The sequence below is a fragment of the Bos grunniens genome, chromosome 27 (genome assembly GCF_055505025.1).
Source record: "Bos grunniens cultivar Pamir isolate PY7600 chromosome 27, Bosgru_T2T1.0, whole genome shotgun sequence".
NCBI classification, from domain to species: Eukaryota; Metazoa; Chordata; class Mammalia; order Artiodactyla; family Bovidae; genus Bos; species Bos grunniens.
In genome coordinates, this window is record NC_141191.1 from 19,143,613 (window position 1) to 19,157,373 (window position 13,761).

The 13,761-nt window shown below is 38.5% G+C and overlaps 1 protein-coding gene across 48 annotated transcripts in view; it reads right to left on the bottom strand.

Annotated features, from left to right (window-relative positions):
• LOC147343605 (uncharacterized) overlaps nucleotides 1-13,761 on the bottom strand; it is a 352,125-nt gene that overhangs the window by 179,550 nt on the left and 158,814 nt on the right. For 34 of the 48 annotated variants that reach the window (XR_015156172.1, XR_015156175.1, XR_015156185.1 and 31 more), the window contains one exon: nucleotides 12,347-12,437. The exons of the other annotated variants lie outside the window; for them this stretch is intronic. Coding sequence is in view for 3 of the 34 variants with exons in the window: in XM_086380169.1 (XP_086236295.1) it covers nucleotides 12,347-12,397 (51 nt within the window). In the remaining 31 variants the exon portion in view is untranslated. The remainder of the gene's footprint in view (nucleotides 1-12,346; nucleotides 12,438-13,761) is intronic. 48 annotated transcript variants of the gene reach the window in all.

A 13,761-nucleotide genomic window follows, 5' to 3' on the forward strand; every position in this document is an offset into this window, starting at 1 on the left:
CCACTAATACCCTAGGCACTGCTTCATGCTCCATTGCTTTTAACCTTTTTTCAAAAAATGAACTTTAAATAGATAAGAGTCACATCAGCTTTGTGATGAAATAGCTTCCCAGATGTTTGCAGGAAAAATGATATAGAGAAAGATGGATCCTCAGATGAGAAAGCATTTTCATGGCACAGTCAGGGAAGAAATTCAGACTGGATTTCTAAGAAGCAGAGAGCTAAATTCTTTGGACATCTTCTATCTACCCTGGGCTATTTACCTATTTTGTGTGATCTTTTTTTTTTCAAATGTTGAGAAATATTATTTTGGAAAATAACTTTGTCATCTTTATAAGGAGATAACTTTCTGAACCATATATAAATGTTTGTCCTTTATTGAATGAGACATTTTATTGCATATTTATGGCAGCCACTCTACTTGCCTGTATGGTTGTTAAACCCATGCTATATATAAATATGTATTTGGTAATTTTAGCCATGAAGTGAAGTGAAGTGAATTTGCTCAGTCATGTGTGACTCTTTGCAATTCCATGGACTGTAGCCCACCAGGCTCCTCAGCCCATGGGATTTTCCAGGCATGAATACTGGAGTGGGTTGCCATTTCCTTCTCCAGGGACCTTCCAGACCCAGGGATCAAACCTGGGTCTCCCGCATTGTAGGCAGACGCTTTACCGTCCAAGCTACCAGGGAAGCCATAGCTTTTCTTTTTATATATGTAAATAGGGAAGGAAACTTACTTTTTTTTTTAACCTTTTGACCTCCTTCACCCGTTTTGTCTAACCTCCAACCTTGTATCTCTGGCAACCACCAATCTGGTCCCTGTATCAATGAGCTTGGGTTTTTTTTCTTTAGAGTCCACAAAAAATAGAAATCATAAAGTATTTGTTTTTCTTTATGACTTATCTCAGTAAGCATATTGCTCTTGTGATCCATCCATGTTGTCACAAATGGCAAGATTTCTTTTATGTCTGAATAATATTCCATTGTGTTTATGTATGTGTATATAATATATGTATATATGTATACATACAACAATTTCATTATTCATTCATCCACTGATGAACACTCAGGCTGTTTCCATGTCTCGGTTATGGTAAATATGCTACAATAACGTGGGGGTGCAAGTATCTTTTCGCATTAATGTTTTTGTTTGCTTCAGATAAACACACAAACGTTCAATTGCTAAATCATACGGGAGTCCATTTTTAATTTTTTGAGGAACCCCCATCCTGTCTTCCATAATGTCTGCGTGAATTTACCTTCCCACCAGTGCACTGGGGTTCCTTTTCTCCACATCCTCGCCGACATTTCTTACTTCTTGTCTTTTCGATGTTAGCCATTCCCAGACGTGAGGTGACAGCTCACTGTTGTTTTTGATCCGATTCCTCTGATGATTAATGATGTTGAGAGTCTTTTCATATACCTATTTGACATCTGTATGTCTTCTTTGGAAAATTTTTTATTCAGATTGTCTGTCCATTTTTAAATCAGATTGTCTAATTTTTGGCCACTGAGTTGTATGAGCTTTTTATATTTTTTGCATATTAGCCATTTATCAGTATATGATTTGCAAATATCTGCTCTCATTCAGTGGGCTGCCTTTCCATTTGGTTGATGGTTTCCTTTTCTGTGCAGAAAAGTATGATACAGTCCCACTTATTTGTTTTTGTTGCTTTTACTTTTGGTATTAGATTCGAAACATCATCACTGAGACCTAGGTCTGGAAGATTGCCCTTCTTCTAGGAATTTTAGGGATTCGGGTCTTAATTCAAGTCTGTAATCCATTTTGAGTTAATTTTTGTGTATGATATGGGACAGTGGCCAAATACTTAAAACTGAATAACTAACTTAGAGATATTTTTCCATAGAGCAAATTAAGATATATCTGGGTTTATAGTGTGATGCCAGTTGCATGTTGAACGTGTGAGAGAAATACAACAGTACAGTGAAGTAATGAACTAGCTATGTTCAAATCCTGGCTCCATATTTACTTTACTGCAGATTTTAACAACTTGAACAGAATAAAAAAGGTGGGAGAAAACAGAAAAATCTAAAATGAAAGAACTCAGTCTGTAGTCTTGCCACACAATTATAAATGATCTAAGTAGTCAGCGCAACATATGGCACAGTAGTAGGACGGTAATTTAATAATGGTGATGGAAAAAAAAGTGAAAGTGTTAGTTGCTCAGTCATATCCAATTCTTTGCGACCCCATAGACTGTAGCTCACCAGGCTCCTTTGTCCATGGAATTCTCCAGGCAAGAACACTGGAGTGGGTAGCCTTTCCCTTCTGCAGGGGATCTTTTCGACCCAAGGATCGAACCTAAGTCTCCTGAACTGCAGGCAGGTTCTTCACCTCTGGAGCCACACCAGAGAAGCCCAATGATGCTGATAAGATACTATTATTTTAAGTCAAGTCAACCTCCTTTATAAGGCACCTATACAAGCTACATAACTCTCCTAGGTACTGACAACATGGGAGTATGTAAAATAGACCTCTTTCCAGCCCTGAGAGAATTCACTGTTAACTTGGTGCCGAAGCTTCATAAAATTAGGTAATGAAAGTTAGGGATTTGGGGGTTGGATTTTATTAGAAAACAAAAATTAAAGGAAGATTCTGAAGATGAAAACAGGAATGACTTCCAGTAACTTTTTATGTTTTATCATATTCATTATATGCTGCATGCAAATATATGTGGGCCTATGGTTTTTTCAGTGGTCATGTATGGATGTGAGAGTTGGACTGTGAAGAAAGCTGAGTGCTGAAGAACTGATGCTTTTGAACTGTGGTGTTGGAGAAGACTCTTGAGAATCCCTTGGACTGCAAGGAGATCCAACCAGTCTATTCTAAAGGAGATCAGCCCTGGGTGTTCCTTGGAAGGAATGATGCTAAAGCTGAAACTCCAGTACTTTGGCCACCTCATGTGAAGAGTTGACTCATTGGAAAAGACTCTGATGCTGGGAGGGACTGGGGGCAGGAGGACAAGTGGACGACAGAGGATGAGATGGCTGGATGGCATCACTGACTCGATGGACCTGAGTTTCAGTGAACTCTGGGAGATGGTGATGGACAGGGAGGCCTGGCGTGCTGCGATTCATGGGGTCGCAAAGAGTCGGACACGACTGAGCAACTGAACTGAACTGAACTGGAGTAAATTTAACCTAATCCTAAGGATCATTTGTCCTTTTTAGTTTCAATGTGTTTTTATGTAGTTTATCCAATTAATATGAAAATAAAACATAGAAAATAAACAATAAATATAATTTAAGGAAATCATTTCCAAAATACTTGGAATCATTCCCAAAAAGCTACTTGGTATCAAGGCAGAAAATGGAAAAGTAAAACTTAATGTTAACTTTAGTTGCTATAACATATCATGTAACTGTATTGCATTTTTTCTACTTTGAATTAAGATCAGTTATATCTTAATGAATGAATTTTTTACACTATGAAACAATTATTATAAATGATTTTTGAGATTATTCCAGTAGTTTTTACTACATGAAATCTGATTACTACATTGCCTTAGGCACTTTTTATGTTTTGTTTATAAAGCTCATAAAATGACTAAATGAAAAAGATAAACAGAATGAAAAGCTTGAAGGGCTGACAGAAGAGCTATGGTTCCTACTCTATTAAATCTATACTGCATATCTAAAAAAATAATTTATGACAATCTCTTTGTATGGAAGAAAAATTTTATAATGTTTAGATCTATTAAGAGAAAGGATGATTTCCTAGGGTTTGAAGCCATAAGAATAATGAAAAAGAGATATATCATCCCTCTGTCTTCTATCATGTGTAAAGTCAATTTTTAAAATGGCAAGATATTCAATCTAAAACCATTAAAGATTATTTCCCAAATCTTGCACTAACTTTAGATATATAACCTATTATACAGTCATTTTACAAAAAAAAAGTAAAGGGAGATTTATCCTTTTACTAGATCAGGTAGCTGGATGGCTGTCTTCATTAGGGATTTAAGTATAATCTTGCCTCAGGTAGATAAAAGAACTAAATCACCTCTTATGATGTCTCTATGACAACTTCCAACACTTGGAAAGTAAGTACACTCTTAATGCAACAACCAGCATTTATGACTGGAAGGAATTATAGAAACCATCCAGTTCAGGGGTTACCAAACTACTGACCGTTTCCTGGTTTTAATAAATTTCATTATAAGACAGATAGTTTCATGCTCATTCACTTGTTTCTTTAAATATTGCCTCGGCTGCCTTTGCATTACGACAGCAGAGCTGAGGAGCTGCAGCTGAAACCACAGGGGCCACAAAGCAAAAAAAAAAAAAAAAAAAAAACCCACTATCGGGCCCTTACAAAAAAGAGCTGTTGACTCCTGACCTCATCCATCTATCTCATTGACAATGAAATGGTTAAAGCCCTGAGAAAGAAAAGTAAGTTGCCACGCTTACCCAGACAGTAAACAATGGAAGTCTTCTGTTTCTAGATTCATTGAATGCATCATTATACTATCCTGTCACTTGTGATATAAAATAATGTTTGATATCCTCCAGAATGGCTTCCCAGGTGGTGCAGTGGTAAAAAACCCACTTGCGATGCAGGAGATGTGAGTTCAAATCCTGGGTTGAGAAGATCCCCTACAGGAGGAAATGGCAACCCACTCAGGTATTCTTGCTCAGGAAATCCCATGGACAGAGGAGCCTGGCGGAACACGGTGCACGGGGTTACAGAGAGTCAGACATGACAGAGCCACTGAGCACTCAAACTCAGTATTACTGATACAATGACATAATCCTTTCTAAGAATTTTTTATACTGGTAAATGTATTGTTTTGTCCGTCTTATTCTTTTCCTTGAAAATAAGGGAAGGTTTAAAAAGACTAGTAACTAGAACAACACCCATATCTTTTGGTCTGTAAGTTGTATTTGTATTGGTCTGACCAAAAAGTTCATTCAGGTTTTCCTATAAGATAGCATGGAAAAACCCAAACAAACTTGTTGGCCAACCCAATACATAACGAAAACAATGTGATATGAACACGTAATACATTATATATCACTGGCTTCCAATTGTCAATCACATTTTTACTTTCCCTGATTGACTCCAAACTTCTGCCCATTACTGATATCCAAGTATACACCATGTGAAGACACCATCAAGCAGAATGCCAACCAGTATCTTCAGAAATACTTAAGTCCCATCACTTCATGGCAAATAGAAGGGGAAAAAGTAGAAACAGTGACAGATTTTCTTTTCCTGGGCCCCAAAATCACTGCAGATGGTGACTGCATCCATGAGATTAGAAGACACTTGCTTCTTGGAAGTAAAGTAATGAGAAACCTAGACAGCATATTAAAAAACAGAGACATCACTCTGCCGACAAAGGTCTGTATGGTCAGTGCTATGGTTTTTCCAGTAGTCACATATGGATGTGAGAGTTGGACCATAAGAAAGGCTGAGCACAGAAAAACTGATGGTTTCGAAGACTCTTCAGAATCCCTTGGATTGATCAAACCAGTCAACCCTAAAGGAAAATCAATCATGAATATTCATTGGAGGAACTGATGCTAAAGCTGAAGCTGCAACCCTTTGGCCACCTGATACAAAGAGCCAGCTCACTGGAAAGCTGGGAAAGATTGCAGGCAAAAAGGAGGAGAGGGCTGCAGATGATGAGATTGTTAGATAGCATCACTGACTCAATGGACATGAACTTGAGCAAACTCTGGGAGACAGTGGAGGACAGGGAAGCCTGGCATGCTGCAGTCCATCATGTCACAAAGAGTCAGACTCAACAACTGAACAACAAAAAATAGACAGATGGTCTGTTCTTTAAAGATTCAAGGAAGAGATGGTAAGAGCTTAGTGTTAAGAGTGAAAAGATGGCAAGCAGGTTACTTTGGATCAAATTTTACTCCACACCACCTGTCAGATTACAACATGTACACACACACACACACACACACACACACACGCACACATATATCTAACTCTTAAGGCACCCTACTGAAATGTTACATATCTTTTCAATCTAAATCTTTGGTTATTATGTTGCTGAACTCAAAATAAACAAAATGCCATTTATTTCCCATTTTGCAGTGGTAAGTATTTTGATGTTTATGATATCAGTGGTTTGCAACAACAAGTTACCAACTAGTGCTGTCATCCAAATACTATGTAATCATCTGAAACTGTTGCATCAGTGATTCTAGTCTAGCACAGAAAATTTCAGTTCCAACAGGTACTTATGGAAGCAAATTCTGTGTACAAATGTAAAAACGTGGAAATATGAACAGTACAATAGAAGAGCCGGGTAGACTGAGCCTAGAGTACATTTTTTTCCAGTTTGGAGTTCAATGAAACTATTTTTCTTTCAAGAATCCAAAATCTGCTTTAATTAGGATATCAAAGAGACCAGACTTCCCAAAATTTTAACCTCACAAAAATGTTAGAATTAATGTCCTTTATGTTTCTAAAATAATGAAGTTTCCTATAGAAGGAAATAACACTTAGGGTGTATGCTGCATGCCTACTGAAAAGATTAAAGCCTTCTTGGTAATTTCCTAATTTCCCAGCTCCTTTCTTTCAATATTTGCTCTCAAGAGGTTAGTGTAGACTTCTGAGAAGTGCAAGCTGCTCTTTAAATCATCTTTTATATCCCACAATCACTGTTGATAAAATAGGACAATGTCAAGGGATTTTATGACATGTAATTCTTCAACATGCACAATAAATGAAAAGAATAATTTATACATCTCTAATTATAGTATGGTAAAAGAAAGAAGGAAGATCCTATCATTGAAGTTACGAATTATGTATAAGACTCATCCAAAGCCAGCACTTACTTCTGTTCAGGATAACTTTATGGCTCATTAACTCTGTTGTGTGTAGAGGTAAGACTTTCACGGTCTTACTGTTCATACATTTTCAATTATAATTAAATTGATTATATACATTTCTAAATAACTAGTTTTTAAAAACAAAGGCATGAATGACCCAATATATCATGGGATAAATACATGAGCCACAATTAGTTTCTTCTTAGCCTTATGGAGAGCTACTTTAAAAAAAAAATTCTTAAACAGAAGTTATTTAAATTATGAAAATCAGTTATATTTTTAAATATTCAAAAATTTCAGCAATTAGTAAGCTATATACATTCAATTTTATCTCCTTTTCTGTTTTAAAGTCTAAAATAATATTTTATGTATATGTACATTCATTAATAAGTTTGAAACTCTTCTCATGTCACTTATAGCTCTATAATTTGGCTGAGGAAAACGATTTAAAAAAAAAAAAGAAGAAGAATTGCATATTTCTCCATTCATTCTTCCAATGTACCCCTGAATCAACATTAGTTGGCCTGAAGTATGTTCAAGTCTTTAAACAAATATGACTGTGTCTATGTCAGGATCTGAAGAATTTGATTTGATTATAAAATAGATAGTGAAGTGAAGGTGCTCAGTCGTGTCCGACTCTTTGGGACCCCATGGACTGTAGCCCACCAGGCTCCTCAGTCCATGGAATTTTCCAGGCAAGAACACTGGAGTGGGTTGCCATTTTCTTCTCCAAAATAGACAGTATAATATTGTAAACTGTGCACAGCACAGAGGTAAAAGTTTCAGTTTCCCACTGTTCACCTCCACCAGATCTTTCTCTCCAGAAGTAATCACAGTTAGGAATTTTTTGTGTATCATTTTGAGTTATATTCTGTGCATATGTATGTGGGTTTATATTCTGTGCATATGTATGTGGGTTTTGAAATGTTAAGCCCTGTAGAGGAGAACAGGTAAGAACTAGGGATCAATGCAGAATATTTTACATAAACAGAGGGTGATGACATTCCACTCAATAAAGTACACTCACTGGATAGCTCCTGTGTGCAAACTGTCATAATAAATTTTATAGAAGACATCAGTTCAGTTCAGTCGCTCAGTCATGTCTGACTCTTTGTGACCCCATGAACCACAGCACGCCAGGCCTCCCTGTCCATCACCAACTCCTGGAGTCCACCCAAACCCATGTCCATTGAGTCAGTGATGCCATCACCCATCTCATCCTCTGTTGTCCCCTTCTCTTCCTGCCCTCAATCTTTCCCAGCATCAGGGTCTTTTCAAATGAGTCAGCTCTTCGCATCAGGTGACCAAAGTATTGGAGTTTCAGCTTCAACATCAGTCCTTCCAATGAACACCCAGGACTGATCTCCTTTAGGATGGACTGGCTGGATCTCCTTGCAGTCCAAGGGACTCTCAAGAGTCTTCTCCAACACCACAGTTCAAAAGCATCAATTCTTTGGCACTCAGCTTTCTTTATACTCCAACTCTCACATTCATACATGACTACTGGAAAAACGACAGCCTTGACTAAACGGACCTTTGTTGACATGGGAGGGTGCAAAAGTGGAGAGATCACACTGGCTGCCTTCCATGAGTGTGTATTTCTGTAATGTACAAAAATAAACACCACTGGGGCTTCCCTGGCAGTCCAGTGGTTAGGACTTCCTGCTTCCAGTGAAGGGGGCATGGGTTTGATCCCTGGTCCAAGAACTAAGGTCCCACATACCACTTAGCGCAGCCATAAAAACACCACCAAAAAAGATAAATAGCACTACTGTAAAAGCCATGCTGAGTGTTACATGGTATAAAAGAATCGGTTATGGGAGAACAAAAGTGAGTGGTTTCAATCTACTTGGATGAGTTTGTTTGAATTAATCATATGGTCAGGAAGACTGACACTGCTTAACATACTTAGAGGGGAAGAAAAAAAACAGCGTGGCATGACTCAGGATTAGAGTACACAAACAGGTACAGTAATTAATAAAGTAGAAAGGTAGGTGGAGGCCAATTTTGGATTTTACACAGTAGACAAAATACTGACATTACTGGTTATTTAAAAATAAGCTATCAATATCAGATATGTATTATAGAAAAAAAAAAATATCCAGTGGAAAGAAGAGTGGATCAAAGATGGACAAGACTAAGGTGAGTAAAATAAGAACTTACGGTGATCCTCCAGGCAAGACTTTCAAAAGGGCTTATAAACACGGCAAGACTGAACTGAGAGACAAATCAAAGAGGAGGGTCGACCTGAATATAGGGTTTAAACATTTCAATCTGAGGTATCAAACAGCAGGAAACTGGGGAAGCTGCAAGATTTCTCGCTTGACTGATTGTGTGGCTGCTGAAGTTATTAATTAAGAAAAGGGAATATAGAAGGAGCTGGGGAAGAATGGTGAGGAATAATGAACTCGGCTTTGAAAATACTAAACCTGAGTCGCCTGTGGGGCCCTCACAAAAATTATCCCAGAAGCAATGTCTGGGACTTTTAAGTTAATTGAATAGCAAAACTCAGAGCCATAAATTTAAGATGATTTCCATCTAGTTGATATCACCCAGCAAGATATTTTAAACTGAAGAAAGGTCCAAGAGATAAACACATCCACCAGGCAAGAAATGCTGAAGAAGAAAGAAAAGAAGGACCCAGAAGGATGCATAAGGGAAGAGAAACACCAAACAGCTCCTGACAGGCCCCCAGGCCTCCCAGAAGCTCGCATCTTCTCAGCACCACTTCTGCTCCTGGGATAGTTCCAAAGCTTTGTCTTGTGATTTTTCTTTGGGCTTTGATGACTGCTAGTCCTGGCCCCTTCTTTGTTATCAGCGCTCAGACTTTCATCTTTCAGATACACAAAGAATACACTACTTGCCTCTGTCCTTAAGAGTTAGAAGTTGTTTTGAGCTGAAAACAATTTTTACTAACAAATACTACATGAAAAAAAGAAAGAGGCTTTTAAAAATAAAAGCAATAAGAAAGCTATACAGATTCAGTGGAAACTTAAATTGTTTTACCTTGCTGTTCATGTTCTTCTGACATACAAAGAAGCGAAAGCTTATGGTTCTCAGCACCCTCACTCATTCCATTTTTACGTGTTTCTTTTTTGCATCAGGCTTTTCTAAAACTCCAATTATCTTTTTCTTCCAGGGCCATGGCTCTGAATCTTTTCCAAATCCTTCCCTATTCAGTACACTTTAAACTCCCTAAATAAGTCTCAATGTTCAGCAACTGGACCCACCTGTGAGATTCATTTATATCTCGGAGATTACCACATAATCAGTGTTTTGTTCCTTAATGTAGAAAAATGCCTGTGTTACTGCTGCTTAAGTGAAGAGGAACGGATACAGGGTACAGAATGGAGTAGCGGAGATTTTTTTTCCCCTTCTCTGTGTTTTATTCCAGTGTCAACAACAATAAACATTTACTGACTGGCTCCCAAGCAGAATACTGAGTAATGAAAAGAAATGCCGCTTCTATTTTCTCTTCTCAAAAAAACTCATTAAAGAATAGCTATGCAAACAAGTGGAAGAGTTAACCTAGGAAGAGAAAATCACCTACGTAACAACTTCAGTTCAGTCCAGTCGCTCAGTCGTGTCCGACTCTTTGCGACCCCATGAATCGCGGCACACCAGGCCTCCCTGTCCATCACCAACTCCCGGAGTTCACTCACACTCACGTCCATCGAGTCGGTGATGCCGTCCAGCCATCTCATCCTCTGTCGTCCCCTTCTCCTCCTGCCCCCAATCCCTCCCAGCATCAGAGTCTTTTCCAGTGAGTCAACTCTTCACATGAGGTGGCCAAAGTACTGGAGTTTCAGCTTCAGCATCATTCCCTCCAAAGAAATCCCAGGGCTGATCTCCTTCAGAATGGACTGGTTGGATCTCCTTGCAGTCCAAGGGACTCTTACGAGTCTTCTCCAACACCACAGTTCAAAAGCATCAATTCTTCAGCGCTCAGCCTTCTTCACAGTCCAACTCTCACATCCATACATGACCACAGGAAAAACCATAGCCTTGACTAGACAGACCTTTGTTGGCAAAGTATTGTCTCTGCTTTTGAATATGCTATCTAGGTTGGACATAACTTTCCTTCCAAGGAGTAAGTGTCTTTTAATTTCATGGCTGCGGTCACCATCTGCAGTGATTTTGGAGCCCCAAAAAATACAGTCTGCCACTGTTTCCACTGTTTCCCCATCTATTTCCCATGAAGTGATGGGACCAGATGCCATAACAACTTAGCATATTCTAGAAAAGACACCACAAAACTGCAGAATGGAAGGGGTAGTTAGTATTATTTGAACTAAGTGCTTTGCAACTGGGGTGGGGAGGGGGGAATTCATTTAGAATGATACTTCATACCATAAACCAAAATAATTCTATTTAAAGTGCTTTTAAAATACATAAAAATAGACTATGATTGTTTCCCCAAATCTGTACCTGAATTTTTCCTTCATCAACTAATAAAAGCATCAATAGATCTGAGGATAGCAATAAAAGAGAGACTTTTTATGTTTTAAAAAACCACACAAACTAGAAAAATAACAGAAAAAATTCATCAGTTAAATGGAAAAGAGATATGAACATGCAATTCAAAAAATAGCACATTTTAAGTAGACATTGGCTTTAAAATATGGGAGTGCTGAAACCTGATAAACAGGAAAAGTTTTACATTAAAACAGCAATGAAGTAGAATGACTTTCACATATTGCTGGGACCATCCGAAATTTCTTCAACCATATGGAAAGCAATTTGGCAACATAAACTGAAAGACTTTACACGCTTTAAATCAGTAATTCTACCTCAGAACAAGCATGGATTACATTCTCAGGAAGTAAATTGTAAATTATGATTAATTCACTTAATGTAGCATCCATTAAAACCTATAAGAACTGTAGAAATAGGGTAAAAGTCTTTATAATTACAAGGGGAAAAGCATGATATAAAATTTCACATACAACGTAATTGCTTCTAGGTAAAATTTATGAGTTCATTTGCCACATGATGTATAAAACGCACAAAGGTGTGTTAGTCGTATCTCAAAAGAGAGCTCTGCCAGCCAGCCCGCAGGTTCGCAGGACTAGGCTCCAGCTGTGGTTCTGCTCCCTTTCTCTCTTTCAGGGTCAAGGCAAAAGGAAGTCGCCACTATGGCATGCTCTACGCGTAGTATTACTAAAATTGTGTCGGCTGAACGAAGTTATGGGGTCAAGTTGAATATCAGAGACAAGGACAAATACACTTTTATTTTAAATCATATATCCTTGTATGGTTAAGTCATAAAGAGGTATCAAAATTGAAAGCAAAAATTATAGAGTAGACATAACATAACTACTAAGATGCCAAAGGAAGCAGGGACTGGGAGTGGGACAGTATGAATTAACGAACAAGAGAAGGACGAGGCTGGGGAGAGCAGGGAGCCTGTGCTGAAGATACCAGGAGAGAGGCCCCAGGGAAAATTTTAATCTTAGACAAGTACCCAGGTAAAGAAATAACTGGACAAGATTTCAAAACCCCATTATGTGCTCAAGAGCCATCCTCACCATGGAAGCCATCTCTGCCATCCCCTGCTTCCTCAGCCTCTTTGTCATCATCAGTGATCACCTCCAGAAGATCATCCCTCTGATCTTCCTTCTGCAAATGCACATGACAAAGAGTGCAGAATGAAGAATAATCCAATGCACCACAGGGAGATGAATGACCACCTGCTGGCTTCAGAACCCTCATTTACGAAATGAGGATGCTGCGTTATATAATCTCATCGACAAGTTATTTAATCTGTCTAAACTTCAATTTCCTCATTAAATATAAATGATAACAGTATCTCAAATGAACGTACTGAAGAGGAACAGACTCACAGATTTAACAGAACGAACTTAGAGTTGCTGTTGGGAAGGACTGGGTGAAGGGATAGTTAGGGAGTTTGAGACGGACATGTACACTCTGCTATATTTCAAATGGATAACCAACAAGGACCTACTGTAAAGCATAAGGAACTCTGCCCAATGTGATGTGGCAGCCTGGATGGGAGAGAACTTTGGGGGAGAATGGATACAGGTATATGCACGGCTGAGTCCCTTCTCTGTTCACCTCTAACTATTAAAACAATGTTAATTGGCTATACCCTGATACAAAATAAAAAGTTTTTAAAAAATGATAATAGTATCTACAGTGACAAGAGTGTCTACTTCATGTGATGCTGTGGGATTTAATTACATAGCACTTGTAGAACTCTGAACATAAGTGTTAAACAGTTCGGTGCTAAGTCCAGCTATTTGAGACATCTGTGACGTTTTAGCCTATCCAAAAGGACAGGAAACAACCATTTCTCGCCAAGAATCATCCCGTCTCCATTATAATCACCTCCTCTCCAGATTTACTCTCAAACACTGACTAACTCTAAAGGTTTATTTAATGCTTCCCAGTCCAAATATATAATTCAGTCAACTACTCTAATTTGAAAATAACTTTAAAATACACGTATCTAAGTTTTCTCATCTGATGTCATAAAGCTTCTTAACTCATCTCATGCATCCTATCCCAATTGATTCCCCCCATCTGGCAACTTGAAACTCTCACTGCATGTGAAATAAACTCTAATCCAGACTCATTACCTCGGCCTTTATGATCCCACATGACCCCTGTCCTCTGCTTACTTTTCCACTGCCATTTCAGTCACGCTTGCCGTTTACCTTCTCCTACCATACTAAATCTCTCTCCCTACTTCCTCCATTGTGCCTTGTCCCACTCTTTACGGGATTTTTCAGAGGATGTATACTCAGTATGTCTCTCTCAATCTCTTTTCTTCCCTCATTAGTTCCTCATTTCAGCTGACCCCTCATTAACATTTAAAGTGCTGCTCAAGGGACTACCCTAGTGGTTCAGTGGTTCAGAACCTGTCTTCCGATAAAGGGGATATGGGTTCGAGCTTTGGTTGGGGAACTAAGATCCCACATGC